We start from the raw sequence: 20,341 nt of genomic DNA on the forward strand, positions 1-20,341 counted from the left end.
GTGACTTTGGTGGCCGAGCACGGTGGCTTATGCCTGTAATCCCAGCACTTTGGGAGGCCAAAGTGAGAGGATCGCTTGAGCCCAGGAGTTCAAGACCAGCCTGGGCAACACAGCAAGACCCCATCTCTACAAAAAAAAACCACACGCACACACACCACACACACACAAAGATGTCTTTGAGGGGACACAGTGCTGGGTACTCTGGGAAGGTACTGGGTACTCTGGAAGAGTGCTCTGGGGAGGTGCTGGGTACTCTGAGGTGTTCCTGGGTGCTCCGGGTCATGCTGGGTGCTCTGCCCAGTGCTGGGTACTCTGGAACAGTGCTCTGGGGAGTGCTGGGTACTGTGGGGTGGTGCTAGGTGCTCTGGGGCTGTGCTGGGTGCTCTGGGGAGGCCCTGGGTGCTTCAGGAACGTGCTGGGTGCTCTGGAGAGTCTGAGGAGACGCTGGGGTGTCAGGGATTTCTGTGTTTACTCTGCGGGCTCAGGGGAGCCACAGGAGGGTTTTGGGCAGAGTGGGGCCTGATGAGACGGAGCTTTCTGCAGGTGCATCTGGCTGCCATCCTGAGAATGGGTGGACGCGGGGCCAGTGAGGGTGCAGGTCTGGGATTTTCCAGGGAGAGACAGTGGCTTGGATGAGGGCTGTGAGGGAGACACATCTTGGTTGTATTTGGAGATTTGTGAGGACTATGGCAGAGCGATGAGACCTCCCCTGAGCATGGGAGGGCTGCGTTTGCTGTTTTTGCCTGCGGGAGGGCGGTTTGACGGTGATGGCCTGGTGATTCCCACGTGGGAGTCAGAGGTGTGCCGAAGGGATTTTCCACGACAGGTGTGAGACGGCTGGTCCTGCAGGGCTTTCTTAGACTTAACGTGATGCTCCTGGTGCAGAGGGCAGATCCGTGTCCCCCGCTGGACGCTGGCAGGCCCGACACTTCGGTGGGTCCTTCAGGGCTTCCAGGGGAGGCAGACATAGCCTCCACCCAGTCCTCTGAAACGGGGAGAGAGTGTATGTTATTTTTGTTTAGTTTGTTTTGTTTTGTTTTGTTTCAGATGGAGTCTGGATCTGTTGCGTAGGCTGGGGTGCGGTGGTGCGATCTCAGCTCACGGCAACCTCCGCCTCCCGGATTCAAGCGATTCTCCTGCCTCAGCCTCCCGAGTAGCTGGGATTACAGCTGCACACCACCAGACCTGGCTAATTTTTGTATTTTCAGTAGAGACAGGGTTTCACCATGTTGGTCAGGCTATTCTCGAACTCCTGACCTCATGATCCGCCCGCATCGGCCTCCCAAAGTGCTGGGATTACAGGCTTGAGCCACTGCACCCGGCTGAGAGTCTATGTTTTTTAAAAGATGTGGTTGAAGTCTTTTCTGACATGCCCAGGCTTTGAGAATGTCTTTGGCCATCTAAAGGCTGTAAGAGCTTTGTTCTGGGTGTTCACAACCAGTTGTATAACAGAAGACTCCCTGTGTGTAAAGTAATGAATCATTGATTATGTGACTTGTCCTGCATTCTGTTAAATACTAAAGAATAGGCTGGGCACAGTGGCTCACGCCTGTAATCTCAGCACTTTGGGAGGTTGAGGTAGGTGGATCACTTGAGGTCAGGAGTTCGAGACCAGCCTGGCCAACATGGTGAAACCCTGTTTCTACTAAAAATACAAAAATTAGCCTGGCGTGGTGGTGCATGCCTGTAATTCATTCCAGCTACTCAGGAGGCTGAGGCAGGAGAATTGCTTGAACCTGGAAGGCGGAGGTTGCAGTGAGCTGAGATCGTACCACTGCACTCCAGCCTGGGCCACGGTGAGATTCCATCTCAAAAAAAAAATAAATAAATAAAATAAAAAATAAATTAGCCAGGCATGCTGGTGAGCACCTGTAATCCCAGCGACTCAGGAGGCTGAGGCAGGAGAATCGCTTGAACCTGGGAGGCGGAGGTTGCAGTAAGCCGAGATAGCACCACTGCACTCCAGCCTGGGCAACAAGAGTGAAACTCCATCTCAAAAAAAACAAAACAAAACAAATGCAAGTTAGCTGGATGTGGTGGGCACCTGTAATCCCAGCTACTCAGGAAGCTGAGGCAGGGGAATCGCTTGAGCCCAGGAGGTGGAGGTTGCAGTGAGCTGAGATTGTGCTACTGCACTCCAGCCAGAGTGTCAGCGAGAGACTCTGTCTCAAACAAAAGAATGAAACATAGGCCGGGCGCAGTGTCTCACGCCTGTAATCCCAGAGCTTTGGGAGGCCGAGGTGGGTGGATCACGAGGTCAGGAGATGGAGACCATCCTGGCTAACATGGTGAAACCCCGTCTCTACTAAAAGTACAAACACAAAATTAGCCGGGCGTGGTGGCGGGCCTCTGTAGTCCCAGCTGCACGGGAGGCTGAGGCAGGAGAATGGCGTGAATCCAGGAGGCGGAGCTTGCAGTGAGCCAAGATCACGCCACTGCACTCCAGCCTGGGCAACAGAGCAAGACTCAAAAAAAAAAAAAAAGAAAGAAATCACTCCTTTAAAAAGAAAGAGAGAGAAAAAGAAAGAAAGAAAAGAAAAGAAAGAGAAAACAAAAGAAAAGAAGGAAAGAAAGATCGAAACTAATCCAATCGGTCTCAGCCAAGCTGGGTCCTGGGGCCACAGGAGGATCCCTGCCACCTGTTGTGTGAATCAATCAACCTTCCCTGGAGCACAGCCAAGCCCATTTGTTTAAATAATAATACACTAAACAAGGCAGCCGAGCGGTGGGCTGGCCCCTGGGAGAGGTGACACAGCAGCTTTTAGTTATCACAACACTCGTTTCCCAAGCACAAAGAGAAACCAAAGGACGCACAGAGGAAGGGTGGTCTCCCGACTGGGGAGGACCTGGGATGTGAGGGAAGAGGGAGGGAGGGAGCAGGGACGCATGAGCCGGGCTCTGGGGCTACTGCACCCCTCGAGGCAGGCTGAGGCCGGCCTCGCCCGGGTTGCATCACCCAGGACGCCCTGGGGATCTCCAGGCCACCGTGGCAGCCGGGCCCCTGATGCAATCCACAGCTGTCTTGCGGCATGACCTGCCCCGGTCAGCCTGGACTCTGCCCTGCCTGGGGGCCCAGCCCTGACTGCAGCCTCCAGCGATCCCTCCCTTCCCAGGGTCTGTTTAGAGGTGCTTGGAGCATCAGGCCCATTTCTACCATGAACTCACAGTGTGGTGCCCAGCGAGTGTCTCTGATCTGTAAACTGGGTGTGGTGGCATCTACCCTGTCTGTGGGGTTGCAGGAGCAAGCCACACACATGTGGGGAGCCACGCCTGGCACACAGTGGATGCAACAGGGGAGTTGCTTGTTCTGACCGTATTTCACCATGTCTCTGATGCGTATCTTCTCACATGAAATCAGGATGTGTCTTAAAATTGACAGAGAGTAGAAGTTCAACTAGCAACATTGTGTGCTTCCTGGTGGCACATACATGAATGGTGGAGGCTCACGTCTCTCATCCCAGCACTTTGGGAGGCCAAGGCTTGAGGATCACTTGAGCCCAGGAGTTCAAGACCAGCCTGGGCAACATGGTGAGACCCTGTCCCTAAAAAAATTTAAATTAGCCAGGAGTGGTGGTGTGCACCTGTAGTCCCAACTACTCAGGAGGCTGAGGCAGGAGGATCACTTGAGCATGGAGGTTGAGGCTGCAGTGAGCTGTGATCCAGCCTGGACAACAGAGCAAGACCCTGCCTCTAAAAAACCAAGTTAATGGTGGGTGTGTCGTGGACCGACCCAGGTTGGAAGGAAAGCAGAAGTATTGCTGCGAAGCTCGGCTGCACAACGTGTCACAGAACCCATCCAGGCAGGGGCTGGAAAGTGCTTTGTGAACCAGAACTGGCAATGATGCTTGGGTGGGCTGGGCCCTGCACTCCCATCTCCCACCCGGTTAGGTGCCCCAAAACAGGTCTGGGGTGCACCAGGGGCTCTGTATCCCCTCATCCAAGGCTGCCAGGGGACCGGGTTTTCCTGCCATCTCAGGGGCTCTGAGGAGCCATCGGACAGTCGCAGGGAGAAGACAGCAAGTGAGGAAGTCACCTCTGGTGTAACTGACATGAGACTTAGATAGTTGGGGTCAAGGTGGATGCAGGGGCACTTTAGATGGGTGGTCAGTGAGGGCTTCCTGGAGGAGGTGGCATTTGAGCTGGGACTTGCATGATGGGGCGAGCACTTGGGCAGAGGGAACAGCTAGTGCAAGGCCTCGGGCTGGGGAAACAAAGAGAGGCCAAAGTTCAGGGTCCACAGCTCTGGTAGACAGAGCAAAGATTCAAACTCAGGCCACAGGTCCCCAGGGTCAGGGCACACCCCCTGCACCTCACCAAGTTATCGACAGGAGGATGGCGGGGAGGGGAGGCCAGCGTGACAGTGGACAGGGGGCACTCTGGAGGTAGAGGCTGGGCTCGCTCTGCTGCCCAGGCTGGAGTGCAGTGGCAGCGTCATAGCTCACTGCAGCCTCGACCTCCTGGCCTCAAGCACTCCTCCTGCCTTGGCCTCCTGAGTAGCTGAGACTGCACAGGCCTGTGCCACTGCACCTGGCTAACTTTTTATTTTTATTTTGGTAGAGATGGGATCTCCCTCTGTTGCCCAGGCTGGTCTTAAACCCCAGGGCTCAAACATTCTTCCTGCCTCAAACTCCCAAAGTGCTGGGATGACAGGCGTGAGCCACCACGACCAGCTAAGACTATATTTTTTAGAACAGTTTTGGTTTCACGGCAAAATTGAGCAGAAGGTAGAGGGAGTTCCGTGTGTCTCCTGCACACACAGTCCCCCGCCGTCAGCTGGCCACCCACGGTAGACCTGCTCTGACAGTCATTATCACCCAGAGTCTGCAGTTCACACTGGGACTCACTCTTGGCGCTGTACATGCTGTGGGTTTGGGCAAATGTAAGAGGACACGGATCACCATGGTGCCATCACATGGGGCAGTTTCACTGCCCCCAGATCCCCCATTCACCCCTCTATTCATCCCCACCTGCTGGCAACCACTACTCTTTTCCTGCCTCCAGGGTTTGGCCTCTCCCAGCTTGTCCGACAGTTGGAATCATCGTCTGTGGCCTTTGCAGGCAGCTTCTTTCACTTAGTAACATGCATTGTCGTTCCTTCTGTCTTCAGGGTTTGGAAGCTCTTTTCTTCTTGGTATTCAATAGCGTCCCACTGTCTGGATGCACCCCGCTGACCCACCCACTCACCAACTGCAGGGCATCCTGGTCGCTGCCAGGTTTGGGGGATGATGAATAGGGCTGCCACAAACCCAGCTGTCTTTGCTGACTCAGCAGTCGTGCCTGGGGAGGGAGGGGTGAAGGGGGACGGAGGGGTGAAGGGGGAGGGAAGGGTGAAAGGGGAGGGAGGGTGAAGGGTGGAGGGAGGGGTGAAGGGGGACGGAGGGGTGAAGGGGGAGGGAAGGGTGAAAGGGGAGGGAGGGTGAAGCGGGGAGGAAGGAGTGAAGGGGCTGGGCCTCCCCAGCTGACCCCAGACCTCGAGGCTGGAGCAGGGGAGTTTTTACCCACGAGCCTGCGGGGGCGGGTTTGTTGCTCAAAAGCATAAATGCACAGAACTGCCTTTGCCTGGGGCTGGAGGGATTTCGCAAGCTCTCCTCGTCTCTGAAGGCACTTGGGTGTGAGACCCCAGGCCTGGAGGCTGTCTGGGGGCCTGGGAGGCGAAGGGGTTCCAAAGGCCCCACCCTCACCCCCGTGTTCCTATAGGTCCAGAGGTTGCCTGGGCGAGGGACTCAGGAGTGAGGTCGGCTGCACCTGGTTCCTAGGGGTCACCAGAGTGGCTGGCGTCTGAGGAGGGGACACGTGGGCTGAGAGCGTAGAGGGGAACACAGGACCGCGCAGGGCCTGCTGCTCTGTGGCCGAGTGACCCCCTGCCAGGGCTGGCGTCTTAGATGGGTCGATTCAGCACCTGCGCCAAAGCTTCTAACCTGTCAGCAAGGTCAAGACGGTCCACTCAGAGCATCTGAGATGAGTGCTTTGTGCGTTTGGAAAACAGTATTTCCACAGCAGCCGGCCAGGACAGATGTCTGTTTTATTTCACAGGGTCATAAAGATGCCACGTCCCCCTCTGTTGCCGCAGGTGAAATAGGGGCAGGGACAATCCAGGGATATCTTTCCTGGCATGCACGAACCAGAAATAACACTAGTGTGTCTGAGAAGAAATGGTGAAGACATCCACCCCGGCTGTCGGGCAGCCCTGGTGAGGAGTCGAGTCCCCTTACCGCTGCGAATGAGCTGTCCTCCACCCCACGTCGGAGACCTCAGCGCCCCTGCATCTGGCCTGTCATCTGCATGCCTTTGACAGCACCCCCGGCATGTGCCTGGGCCTCACAGCTATTGGCGGAGCGTCTACTCTGTTCCAGGCACAGGGCACAGTAGCAACCTTGACCCCCGGGGTGGCTCCTCCTCCATCCCAGCTTCCTTCTGGAACATGAGCAGGCAATTCACACAAGAAGCCTGTCATCCCAGCACGTTGAGAGGTGGAAGCGGGAGGATGGCTTGAGTCTTGGGAGTTCAAGGCTGCAGTGAGCTGTGATTGCGCCACTGCACTCCATCCTGGGTGACAGAGCGAGACTCTGCCTCAAAAAACAAAAAAAAAGAAAGAAAGAAAAAGAAAAAGAAAAACAAACAACAGAATATTAAAATGAATATGTAAATGGAGGAAAATCTGCTTTTTTTTCCTGGAGGAAAGACAATGGAACCCGTGTGGATAAGAAAGAATTTCTGTCTGTCAGTTGCCTCAGCCTGCAACGTGATGTAAAACAGCTCGAAGACAATGAAAGGCCAGAATCTGACAGCCCTGGAGTACCTGCTCTGATTTAAAATGCACAGTTTTCCTGTGAAACATAGGTGTTTTTTTCTATATTATGGTGCTATTTTTATAAAGCTTAAAAACAAGCAGGCCGGGCGCGGTGGCTCATGCCTGTAATCCCAGTACTTTGGGAGGCTGAGGCGGGTGGATCACGAGGTCAGGAGATCGAGACCATCCTGGCTAACATGGTGAAACCCCGTATTAGCCAGGCATGGTGGTAGGCGCCTGTAGTCCCAGCTACTCGGGAGACTGACGGGAGGAGAATGGCGTGAACCCGGCATGCGGAGCTTGCAGTGAGCTGAGATCGCACCACTGCGCTCCAGCCTGGGTGACAGAGCAAGACTCAGTCTCAAAAAAAAAAAAAAGAAAGAAAGAAACCCGGTAACTGTCACCCCGCAGGCCCTGGCAGCCACTTATCTTTCTGTCTGTATGGATGCAGGTATTCTAGATATTTCATGTCAACACAGCCATAGGATATGTGACCTGTGACCTTCCTTTTCCAAGGCTGCAGTGTATCAGAAAACAAAAATGTCTCCATATGGTTATACAAATTGTTCCTTAGAAAAAAAAATTCACGGCCGGGCGCGGTGGCTCACGCTTGTAATCCCAGCACTTTGGGAGGCCGAGGCGGGCGGATCACGAGGTCAGGAGCTCGAGACCACGGTGAAACCCTGTCTCTACGAAAAATACAAAAAATTAGCCGGGCGTGGTGGCGGGCGCCTGTAGTCCCAGCTACTCGGAGAGGCTGAGGCAGGAGAATGGCGTGAACCCGAGAGGCGGAGCTTGCAGTGAGCCGAGATTGCGCCGCTGCACTCCAACCTGGACGACAGAGCGAGACTCCGTCTCAAAAAAAAAAAAAAAAAGAAAAAGAAAAAAAAATTCACTGGAACCAAACTTCAGGTGCACCCTTGGATGGATGTAAATCCTGGTTCTGGGTGCGCTCTCAGCATCAGCCCGGGCTTCTTTTCTTTTCTTTTTTTTTTTTTTTTTCTGTGTGACAAAGTCTTGCTCTGTCACCCAGGCTGGGGTGCAACGGCACGATCTTGGCTCACTGCAACCTCCACGTCCTGGGTTCAAGTGATTCTCCTGCCTCAGACTCCCGAGTAGCTGGGATTACAGGCTACCACACCCGGCTAATTTTTGTATTTTTGGTAGAGTCAATGTTTCACCATGGTTGACCAGGCTGGTCTCAAACTCCTGACCTCAGATAATCCTCCCGCCTCAGCCTCCCAAAGTGCTGGGATTACAGGCGTGAGCCACCACGCCCCACTGCCTGGACTTGTTTGATTTGTAGCATAATGAAAAGCCGTGGGTTCAGCAGCCCACTCGATGTTAACCATGGCTACCATCTGCCTCTGCACCTTCCAAACCCTCCATCCCTCCCCAGGCGGCCACTGTCTTTGATTTGTGCTGCCGTCCCTTGACTTCCTGTGTTGAAGGTTTAGCCCTAGGGACATGCCACACGTATCCATCACAGGTGCATCATAGTGTCATGTTTAGTTTTTAATTGTTTTTAACTTTGTAAAAAGGATGTCACACCCGCTGCCATCCCCTGGGTTCACTTTTTCCCACTCAGCATGATGTCACCTCAGAAGCATCCTATGATTGCAGGAAGCTGTTATCCATGCATTTATTTATGTATTTATTTAGAGACGGAGTCTCGCTCTGTCACCAGGCTGGAGTGTAGTGGCGTGATTTCAGCTCACTGCAAGCTCCGCCTCCTGAGTTCACGCTGTTCTCCTGCCTCAGCCTCCTGAGTAGCTGGGATTACAGGCACACACCACTATGCCCGGCTAATTTTTGTATTTTTAGTAAAGACAGGGTTTCACCATGTTGGTCAAGCTGGTCTCGTACTCCTGACCTCAAATGATCTACCCTTCTCAGCCTCCCAAAGTGCTGGGATTATAGGCGTGAGCCACCATGCCCGGCCATGAGCCACTCCACCTGGCCCATGCATTTTTTTTACTGCTGTATAATACTCCACTGCAGAGAAATATAACTGAGGATTGGCATCTTTCCACTTTTTTTTTTTTTAGACAGGGTCTCACTCTGTTGCCCAGGCTGGAGTGCAGCAGCAGAATCACAGCTCACTGCAGCCTCCACCTCCCAGACTCAAGTGATCCTCCCATCTCAGCCTCCTGAGTAGCTGGGACTACAGGCGCACCCCACCATTCCAGGCTAGTTCTCTATTTTGTGCAGAGACGGGTTCTTACTACATTGCCCAGGCTGGTCTCAAACTCCTGGGCTCAAACAATCCTCCTGCCTCAGCCTCTCAAAGCACTGGGATTACAAGTGCCCATCACTATGCCCGCCTCTTTTCTAGTTTTTTACTATTATGAATAGTACTGCTATGAACACCATAAATTGATTTTTTTTTTTTTTGACAGGATCTTACTCTGTCACCCAGACTGGAATGCAGTGGTGTGATCACAGCTCACTGCAGCCTCGACCTCCCAGGCTCAGGCAATCCTCCTGCCTCAGCGTCCCAAGTAGCTGGGACCACAGGGGCACCATCACACCAGGCTAATTTTTAAATTATTTGTAGAGATGGGGTTTCCCTATGTTGTCCAGGATGATGTAGAACTCCTGGGCTCAAGCAATCCTCCTGTCTTGACCTCCCAAAGTGCTGGAGTTACAGATGTGAGCCACTGGGCCTGGCCATGGTTTTTAAATCTAACAGTGTGGCCGGGCGCGGTGGCTCATGCCTGTAATCCCAGCACTTTGTGAGGCCGAGGCGGGTGGATCACGAGGTCAGGAGATCGAGATCATCCTGGCTAACACGGTAAAATCCCATCTCTACTAAAAATACAAAAAAAATTAGCCAGGCAGGGTGGCGGGCGCCTGTAGTCCCAGCTACTCAGGAGGCTGAGGCAGGAGAATGGCATGAACCCAGGAGGCAGAGGTTGCAGTGAGCAGAGATTGCGCCACTGCACTCCAGCCTGGGCAACAGAGCGAGACACCGTCTCAAAAAGAAAAGAAAAGAAAACCTAGTGGTTGTGCTACCAAGGTGTCCTTTTTTTGATGATGCCTGGGGAGGATCAGTGAAGGAAATGCTACACTTCTGCTGGAGGTTAGCAAAAAGGAAGAAGTGACTCCCCAGCCACGTTCACAGGCACCCAGTGGCCAACCTTGCAGCCAACCTTGGTCCGTGGACCCCTGGTGTCAGCACTTGACTAGGGGACATCAGGGAGAGCCTTGAGAGGGCGTGTTCTCCAGTTGCAATGAGCCTGTCAGTGCAAAGGCCCCGCGGCTGCCGGGTGCAGGGGATGGGGAGGAAAGAAGGGGTTGCCCTCATTAAAGATCTGGGATTGGTGCAGGTCAGAGATGACAGGGGCTCAGACGCAGTGATCGGGGGATGGAGATAGGATGGCAGAACTGGGGAAGGGAGGTGAAGGAGTTGGGCATTTGGGCTGGATGTTGGGAAGGAGGGAGGGTGTGAGCTCAGGAGACTCACCTGGGCATTGGGCCTTGGGTAGAGCTGCACCATTTACTGAGATGGGCGGATTCGGGGAGGGCAGGTTTGCCCGCCTACTCGGTGGAGCCAGGGCATTGAGGATGTTGGAGGATTCCACATTGGAGAGCAGAGGTGTGGGGAGCAGGAGCCTGCCCCGGCCCTGACTCAGCCCTGCAGGGATTCTCCTGCCTGTGGTGGCTCTGCCTGCCTTCCAGACGTGCTGTGAGGCTGGTGACCTGTCCCATCATGGGGCCAGCTACCGCCTGTGTCAGGTTGAGTCACAGGCAAGCTGCAAAGTCCCTGGGGCACTCTAAGGGCCTCTGCAGGAACCAGTCTGGCCGGCTGCAGGCTCCTGGCCAGCTCGGGCCTCATTTGGGAGCTGCTGAAGTTCAAGGGATGGAGCTCTCTGGGCTGGGAAGATGCTGGATAAAGCTTGGGTCCCTGGCCCTAGCAGTTCCTGTCTCCCACTGTCTTCAGGACACAATGGCCACAGCTCCCAGCCCCCTCCATCCCACCCTCACCCGGGCCTGGTGGAGAGGCTGGCGGGACTCCCACACTACCGGGCAATGGTGCTCAGGAAAAGTGACTTCAGCAAAAGCTTCCTATGCACCCTTTGTGCTCTTGTCCTCCCCTTTCCCTTCTTCCCCCTCCTCACACCCTTTGTTACTGAAGTCTCACATGACATAAAATCAAACATCATGAAGTGCACAATTCAGTGGCAGTGCACGGGGCTATGCAACCATCTCCTCGCGCCAGCTCTGAAACAGTTCATCACCCAAAAGGGTATTGCACACCCGTTCGCAGTCACTCCTTAAGCGCCGCCCCCCAGGCCCTGACAACCATTTTATTTTATTTTAATTTTCATTATTACTTTTTTAGACAGGGCCTCACTTTTTTTCCCAAGCTGGAGCACAGCGGTGCAGGCATGGCTCGCTGCAGGCTCAAACTCCTGAGCTCAAGCGATCCTCCTGCCTCGGCCTCCCAAAGTGCAGGGATCACAGGCATGAGCCACCACACCCGGCCTCACTTCCTATCTCCGTGGATTTGCCTCTTCTGGGCATCACATATAAGTGGTGTCATACGTCATATTGTTACGGGGGGGCGGGGGTGGGGTCCTTGTGCTTAGAGCTCCCAAGATGGTGGTGGGCCGTTTCCAAGATGGTGGCAAGCCTCTTGTTCTCTGACCTGGGGCTCTTGGCCTCACAGATTCCAAGGAATGGAATCTTGGGCCATGGGGTGAGTGTTATAGCTCTCTTAGAAGCCGTGGGTCACGGAAGAGAACCGTGGAACCCAGTGACTAGTGTTCAGCTCGATTAGGATGAACCCAGGCACTTAGCCGTGCAGGAACAATGCCGAGCCCTTAGCCCGATCGGGGGCAGCAATGGGTGCCTCGCTGGATCAGGAGCGCAGCAGACACCCTGCCGGATCCGGAGGGGTGGAAGTCAGTGGCAGGTGCACAATGGCAGCAAACAGCAGTGGTGGACGGCAAGTGAAAGCTCAGCTCAAGCTGTTAAAAACACAGAACAGAAGGGTGTGCAGTTGCAAGATTTAATAGAGTGAAAACAGAGCTCCCATAAAATAGGAGGGGACCTAAAGGCAGTTGCCATTGCAGGCTTGAATGCCTGGGTTTGTATCCCGATCATTGTCCCTCCCCCTGTGCTCTCAGGTGATAGATGATTGGCTGTTTCTTTACTTCCTGTTTTAGCCTAATTAGCGTTTTAGTGAGCTCTCTTTACTACCTGACTGGTCGGGTGTGAGCTAAGTTGCAAGTCCCGTGTTTAAAGGTGGATGTGGTCACCTTCCCATCTAGGCTTAGGGATTCTTAGTCGGCCTAGGAAATCCAGCTAGTTCTGTCTCTCAGTCCCCCTTCTCAACAGGAAAACCCAAGTGCTGTTGGGGGGGTTGGCCGACGACCACTCTAACTGCTTCCTGCTGAATTGGGGCATAGTAGGAGTTGTGCAGTTGAGATTTCCTCAGGAGGGTTGCCTTCAATGTCATCAACATCAGAGCATGGGCTAGCAGGCCAGTCCAGGGGTCCATGGTGGATCTTAGTCATGGACTGCATCTGGGGCTCTGTTTGAAGAATGATTTGTAGTTTTACAGTTTCAGTTCTGGAAGAGACAAACTTAACAAGGAGGTTAAAGACACAGGGATTGAAATGTATGGCCTGCAGTGCAGGGGATTATTTCTTTTCTTTTCTTTTCTTTTTTTTTTGAGACAGAGTATTTCTCTGTCCCCCAGGCTGGAGTGCAGTGGCGCGATCTCGGCTCACCGCAACCTCCACCTTCTGGGTCCACGCCATTCTCCTGCCTCAGCCTCCTGAGTAGCTGGGACTACAGGTGCCCGCCAACACGCCCAGCTAATTTTTTGTATTTTTAGTAGAGACGGGGTTTCAGCATGTTAGCCAGGATGGTCTCGATCTCCTGACCTCGTGATCTGCCTGCCTCGGCCTCCCAAAGTGCTGGGATTACAGGCGTGAGCCACCGCTCCCGGCCAAGGGGATTATTTATTTGGCACACTTCACAGGCCCTGACTATCTGCTTGATAGTTTTGAAAAGGCCTGGTCCAGTAAATAATAATTTGGCCATCTGATGGGTGCTATCAATGCCTAAGTGAAAGGTTTGGTGAAGGGTTTTCAGTAATTTCATTGGTTAGCTGCAGGCATAAGTATTTTCCCTTCTTTGGTGGCTAGCCATCCCGAGGGGAGGAAACGATGTCCTCGTGAGGTTCCCCATTCTACTTCTCCTGCTGAGTACTGGGGCTTGGTTTCCTGGAGGGGATTACCCCATAGTAGGGGTCCTTCTATAAGCATTTCTAATGGAGGGTCCTGCCTTGCGGCTCTTTTGGCTTCGATATCCGCTTGGCAGTTCCCTTCTATTTCCCTTTCCTTTCCTTTTTGATGACCCTGGCAGTGTAAGACTGCCACTTCTTTAGGTTTCTGTACAGCCAATAATAATGTCCTAATGGCTTCCTGATGTTGGATAGGAAGTTAGGAATTCCCTTTCTCTCCATATTGCTGCGTGGGCATGGAGGACTAGGTAAGCATTCTTAGAGTCTGTATATATATTTACCCTTTTTCCTTCTCCTAATTCTAGGGCCCGAGTGAGGGCTATTAGTTCTGCCAGCTGAGAACTAGTTCCTGCAGTGAGGGGATTACTTTCAAGTATTCCATTATCACTGACCACTGCATAGCCCGCTCTTTGAAGTCCTTTTTCTACAAAGGAGCTTCCATCAGTATACAAGTTGAGGTCGGGATCAGTCAAGGGAACCTCTAGAAGGTCCCCTCGAGCGGCACAAGTTTGAGCAATTACTTGTTGACAGTTATATTCTATCTTTTCTTCATTGTCTGGAAGAAATGTGGCTGGATTAAGAGTTGCACAAGTGCACAGTCGTACACTGGCCCTTCAAGTAATAGAGCCTGATATTTAAGTAAACGGTTGTCTAACGGCCACAAGTCTCCTTTAGCAGTGAGTATGCCGTTCACATCATGAGACGTCCGCACAGTAAGATCTCTTCCCTGTATCATTTTAACTGCTTCAGATACTAAGACTGCTACTGCCACCACTACCTGTAAACAATGAGGCCAACCCTTTGCCACTACATCTATTTCCTTACCCAGGTATGCCACGGGTTGCAAGCTGGTCCCTTGGACCTGTGTAAGGACTCCTAGAGCTATTCCTGGTTTTTCTGTGACATGTAAAGAAACACGTAAGCTTATTGGCAAGCTTAACACTGGGGCTTGGGTTAGGGCCTTCTTTAGGGCCCGGAAAGCCGCTTCTGCTTGAGGTGTCCATCTTACTAAATGGGTATTGGCTTTCTGAGTTTTCTTATTTAGTGTATATAATGGCCTGGCTATTTCACTGTACCTGGGAATCCATATTCGGCAGAAGCCTGTAATGCCAAGAACCCTCTTAGTTGCTTTAGTGTTTTGGGATGAGGATAAGCCAGTATAGGCTGCATATGTTTCTCACTGAGGGCCCTGGTGCCTTTGGATAGTTTTAGCCCTAAGTATTTAACTTGCTGTGAGCAGAGTTGAGCCTTTGGTTTGGAAAACTTGTAGCCACAGGTGGCGAAGAAATTTAAGAGCGCTTGGGTGGGGCTGGGTGCGGTGGCTCACACCTGTAATCCCAGCACTTTGGGAGGCTGAGGCAGGTGGATCACAAGATCAGGAGATCGAGACCATCCTGGCTAACATGGTGAAACCCTGTCTCTACTAAAAATACAAAAAATTAGCCGGACATGGTGGCAGGCACTTGTAGTCCCAGCTACTTGGGAGGCTGAGGCAGGAGAATGACGTGAACTCGGGAGGCGGAGCTTGCGGTGAGCTGAGATCACGCCACTGTACTCCAGCCTGGGTGACAGAGAAAGACTCCATCTCAAAAAAAATTTAAAAAGTGCTTGTGTGGCTTGATGGCACAAGGTTTCTGAATGGGTGGCTAAAAGTAAATCATCCACGTACCAAAGGACAAGGGTGTCCAGGTATGAGAACTGGCTCAAGTCGGGCTAATGCCTGGCCAAATAGATGGGGGCTGTCCCTGACCCCTTGGGGTAAAACAGTCCAGGTGAGTTGAGACGTTGGGTTCCAAGGATCTTCAAAAGCAAACAAGAATTGAGAGTCAGGATGTACACGGATGCAGAAAAGGGCATTCTTAAGGTCCAGGACTGTAAACCACTCTGCTTCCTCTGGTATTTGGGAAAGCAGAGTGTAAGGGTTAGGGACAGCTGGGTATAGCGGGACAGCGGCCTCACTGATAATCCTGAGATCTTGCAGGAACCTCCACTGTCCGTTGGGTCTCTGTACTCCTAGAATTGGAGGATTGCAGGGGCTATTGCATGCTTTTACTAGGCCTGGGGCTTTTGGGTCCTTAACAATCTTTTGGAGTCCTTGTTGGGCCTCGGGTCTAAGGGGTACTGCCTTTGGTAGGGAAAGGAGGCGGAATCCTTTAGTTCAACTTGAACAGGATGGGCATTTTTTGCTCGTCTATATTGTCCTTCTGTTGCCTAGATTTTAGGATTAATTCCTTCCTCAAGCAGGGGACAACAAATGGGTGTTCCTTCTCCTATGTTCCTATGTTCCGGTGTATAATGGCCCCTGCTTTTGCTAGAATGTCTCTCCCTAACAAGGGAGTGGGGCTTTCAGGCATAATTAGAAAAGCATGTGAAAAGAGTAAAGCTCCACAGTCACAGCTTAGTGGCTGGGAGAAGTATCTAGTGACTGGCTGTCCTAGGACCCCCTCGGATAGTGACAGATCTGGAGGACAGTTGTCCGGAACAGGAGAGTAAGACTGAGAAGGCCGCGCCAGTGTCCAGGAGACAGTTAACCTCCTGGCCCTCAATGGTCAAGCATACCCGGGGTTCTGTGAGGGTGATGGCATGGGCTGGTGCTTGCCCTGGGCACCCTCAGTCCTGCTGCTGGATCATCTGGTTACTGGCTTCTGACTCAGAGAACCTTCATTCCCTGGGGCAGTGGGTCTTCCAGTGATTCCCTTGACATAAGGGGCATGGACGAGGGGGCAGCTTATTTCTATTCGGACAATCTTTTTTAAGTGTCCTTAGAGACCACTGGAAGCAAGCCCTATTAGGCATTCGATTTGCCCAGCCTTTCCATATTCCAGAGCCTCCACAATCCGCTTGCCTGAGGGCCATGACTAAAGGGGTGGCCTTTTTCTTATCTCATTTGTCCCGCCTGCTCCTCTTGATCTCTATTATAAAAAATGGAGGTTGCCAAGTTCAATAGGGTGTTTAAGTTTTTCTGCAGGCCTAAGGCAGACTTTTGAAGTTTTTTTCTAATGTCTGCAGCTCACTGAGTGAGAAACTTATCCTTTAAGATTAGTTGGTCTTCAGTAGAGTCAGGTGACAGAGAGCTATGCTTCCTCAATGCCTCCCTTAGTCTCTCCAGAAAGGCGGCAGGATTTTCTTCCCTTCCCTGTGTTGTAGTGGACGTCACTGAAAAGTTCATAGGCTTCTTCCTAGTTTTCCTTAGTCCTTCTAGCACGCAAGTTAGCAAATGTTTGTGGCACCAATTTCCATGTTCTGATTCTGTGTCCCAATGAGGGTCTACACTGGGAACTGCCTGCTGGCCTGTGGGGAATCGTTCTTTCCTCTGTTGTCATCCTATCATTGACCTGACTGAGACACCAGAGATCGCCAAACTCTCGGCTGCGGTTATGGCGGCACTTCTCTCATTTGGGGTTAGCATCTGATCTAGCAGTAACATTACATCTCTCCATGTCAGATCAAAGGATTGTCCTAACCCTCGTAAAACATCAACATAGCCATCAGGGTTATCTGAGAATTTACCTAGGTCTGTTTTAATTTGCTTCAAGTCTGAGAGGGAAAAAGGCACATACACTCTGGCTGGGCCGAATTCTCCAGAATACATCTTAGGGGCGTTTTTGCCTGGGGGGGAACGTTTCCCATCTGGAAAAAGAACATAGGGATGCCAGGACCCCTAGTCATTTTCCAACCAGCATTAGTCCTAGAGCGTCCTCTATGGTCCTAATGCTTCTTCCTTTCCGTGGTGCATAACCACCCATGGACCTCTGCTTATTGGATTAGTTACACTCACCGATGTAGCAGGTCCTGCACCTGTTTTCCCACCTTTCTTGACCACAAAGAAAGGGGTCCGGGCTATGGATTCTACTGCTCCTTTAATAGCGTGCCCGACATTGCCTTTACATTCAGGGGTGAGTTCTAGAGCTCGGCTGGGTTCCTGAGTATTTCATAATAACCCAGTTACCCCATCAAGATGCACTCCCATAAACAACAGTTCTTATGCAAATTCATTTCAGAGAGGGTGTGGGTAATCTTTTGAGTCAGGATTGAGATAGAGTTTTTTTATTCTGTAAGTACTTTAAAGCTTGGCTGAGTGCAAACAGCTCACACGACCCATTATTAGGCAATTTTCTTAACTCAGCTTCTACAAGTGTTTCCCTTAATTGCTGAATACCCATTGTGTTTTTTTCTCAATCACTTGGGAGGAACCATCTATTGTCCTGCCCTGAAGGGAGTTCCTCCTAGGTCTGGTCGGACCTTTGTATGGTAAGTAAGATTTAAATCCCCTGTTAGGAAGTCTGCTGGGCTAAGGGAATTTTCAGTGGTTAATGTTAAATTATCTTTCTCTAACAGAATAGCCCCATACTTTAAGATTTTTGAGTTAGTAAGCTGCCTTTTTGCTTTTCTGACTTAGGATAGTTCTGAACTGGGGAGGTGTGCTCACAATGGGGTTTCCTCTAAAGGCCAATTTTCTTCTTTCTTCTGTTAGCAAAGCAGTTGCTACTACAGATTGAATGCATCTGGGCAACCACAGGTTACTGGGTTAAGGATTTTTGATAGTTACTGGTTGTCAGTGGCCTCAGTGCTTTCGGGCTACACCCTTATTTACAATGACAACAAAGTAGTATTGTAGTGTTATACGGTCACAGAGAAAACCTTCAGTTATCAATTGTAAGTTTTAAATTTACCCTGGCTTTTAAAGAAATAGGGTACACTGTTTTTTCTTTACTACTTCTTTCTCTCTTACGTTCTCCTTTCTGTCTTTGTAGATGGATTTTTGGAAACAGTGGAAGGGCGTTCGCTCGTTGCCCCCATTTGCCACTATAGGAATATGTACCTCCCTTTTATTTACTCAATTTACTTATATCCTGATCTATTATGTTGTTGTAGACCCAGTTCCAATTGTTAAAATACTGGGTTATCAGTTCTAAGGCACTGGCAAGGGTGGTAGGAATGGGTCCCACCTAACTGCCCATGTCAAGAGCTGTATGCCTAAATTGGGAGGAACACCAGGGACAAGACTCCCTGGGTTCATAGCCTAGGGGCCTAAGGACGCAGCGTAGAGCTTCCTTAGATCCCTTTGGAGATACAACCTGCTCTAATACTTGTGAGAGAAAGTGAAAGTCTGAAGCATTAGTATCTAGGAGGCAGGGATCAGAGGAAGTAGATTCAGCAGTAAGGAGAATTTTGCCACTACACTTTCAAGAAATTCGCGGTCAGGACCCAGGAAGTACGGGTCAGAAGGAAAGGTAGGGGTACACGCATGGGCAACTGTTGAGTAGAGACTTCTGGCCATGCCATAATCTCAACTGGCTAATGACGGGAGTTTGGGACGACAGCTTTCTGCCTCTAGTCGGCCTTCAGCTTCCCCAGGAAAATTGAAAGTGGAAGCTGGTTCCAGGCAGACCACGCTCCCAACCCAGAAAGGTTGGGGGTTGTTAGAAAGCCCTTTCCCAGACAGCCTCACGCCTGAGTCTTAAGTCCAGCGTTTTTAACCGGCCAACAGGTGCCTAGTATTTTCCTCCAATTCTAAGGAAGGATAGGACAGAATAGCAAGTGAAAGTGGTCCAATATTACTCACCACTTTGGAGGTCCCTTCATGGTCGCCAAAATGTTACCGGTGGGTGTCCTTGTTTTAGACCTCCCAAGATGATGGCATCTGCTCTCAAGATGGCGGCAAGCTTTTTGTTCTCTGACCTGGGGTTCTTGGCCTCACGGATTCCAAGGAATGGAATCTTGGGCCATGGGGTGAGTGTTACAGCTCTCTTAGAAGCCGTGGGTCACGGAAGAGAACCGTGGAAGCCAGAGACTAGTGTTCAGCTCAATTAGGATGAACCTGGGCACTTAGCCATGCAGGAACAATGGCTAGCCTTTAGCTTGATGGGGGGCAGCAATGGGCGCCTCGCTGGATCAGGAGCAGAGCCGACACCCTGCCAGATCTGGATGGGTGGAAGTCAGCAGCGAGTCTGCAACGGCGGCATTCAGCAGTGGTGGACGGCAAGCAAAAGCTCAGCTTGAGCTGTAACAAACACGGAACAGAAGAGTGTGCAGTTGCAAGATTTAATAGAGTGAAAACAGAGCTCCCATAAAATAAGAGGGGACCTAGGCCAGGCATGGTGGCTCACACCTGTAATCCCAGCACTTTGGGAGGCCAAGGCAGGCGGATCACAAGGTCAGGAGATGGAGACCATCCTGGCTAACACGGTGAAACCCCGTCTCTGCTAAAAATACAGAAAAAAAAATTAGCTGGGCAAGGTGGCGGGTGTCTGTAGTCCCAGCTACTCGGGAGGCTGAGGCAGGAGAATGGCGTGAACCCAGGAGGCAGAGCTTGCAGTGAGCCGAGACTGCGCCACTGCACTCCAGCCTGGGCGACAGAGCGAGACTCCGTCTCAAAAAAAAAAAAAAAAAAAATAGGAGTGGACTAAAGGGGGTTACCGCTGCCAGCTTGAATGCCTGGGTTTATATCCCGATCATTGTCCCTCCCCCTGTGCTCTCAGGTGTTAGATGATTGGCTATTTCTTTACCTCCTGTTTTAGCCTAATCAGCATTTTAGTGAGCTCTCTACTACCTGATTGGTTGCGTGTGAGCTAAGTTGCAAGCCCTGTGTTTAAAGGTCGATGTGGTCACCTTCCTGGCTAGGCTTAGGGATTCTTAGTTGGCCTAGGAAATCCAGCTAGTCCTTTATCTCAATATGTCCTTTTGCATCTGTCTTCTTTCACAAGAATCACGTTTTCAAGATTCACCCACATTGTGTGTGAAAAAAAAAACAAGAAAAAACAAAAACTCTACTCCCCAAATGCTCAGGAAGACTGATTTGAGTGATAATAAAACTCTGGTCTCCCACACAGCCGGCTCTGCATGAATGATTATTTTTCGTTGTGTCATTGCTGTTGTTGTTGTTTTTGGAGACAGAGTCTTGCTCTGTCACCCAGGTTGGAGTACAGTGGTGTGATCTCGGCTCACTGCCACCTCTGGCTCCTGGGTTCAAGTGATTCTCTTGCCTCAGCCTCCCAAGTAGCTGGGACTACAGGTGTGCGCTGCCACGACCGGCTAATTTTTGTATTTTTAGTAGAGACAGGGTTTTGCCATGTTAGTTAAGCTGGTCTTGAACACCTGACCTCAGGTGATCCACCTGCCTCGGCCTCCCAAAGTGCCGGGATTACAGACATGAGCCACCATGCCCACCCAAATTATTCTTTCTCAATTGCAATTCCCCTGTCTCCATGAATCAGCTTTGTTTAGGCAGTGGGCAAGGTGAACCCCTTGGGCGGTTACACTATGATTGCAGAGTGTTAAGCAGTTGAAACACA

The 20,341-nt window shown here is 51.4% G+C and overlaps 1 protein-coding gene across 1 annotated transcript in view; it reads left to right on the forward strand.

Annotated features, from left to right (window-relative positions):
• The window catches only part of MMP17 (matrix metallopeptidase 17), a 36,471-nt gene extending 25,785 nt beyond the window's left edge, over positions 1 to 10,686 (forward strand). The window contains exon 10 of the mRNA XM_030821794.1: positions 10,605 to 10,686. Within this exon, the coding sequence (XP_030677654.1) occupies positions 10,605 to 10,686 (82 nt within the window). The remainder of the gene's footprint in view (positions 1 to 10,604) is intronic.
• The last annotated feature ends 9,655 nt before the right edge of the window (positions 10,687 to 20,341 follow it).

Source organism: Nomascus leucogenys, chromosome 10 (genome assembly GCF_006542625.1).
Source record: "Nomascus leucogenys isolate Asia chromosome 10, Asia_NLE_v1, whole genome shotgun sequence".
Lineage (NCBI taxonomy): Eukaryota > Metazoa > Chordata > Mammalia > Primates > Hylobatidae > Nomascus > Nomascus leucogenys.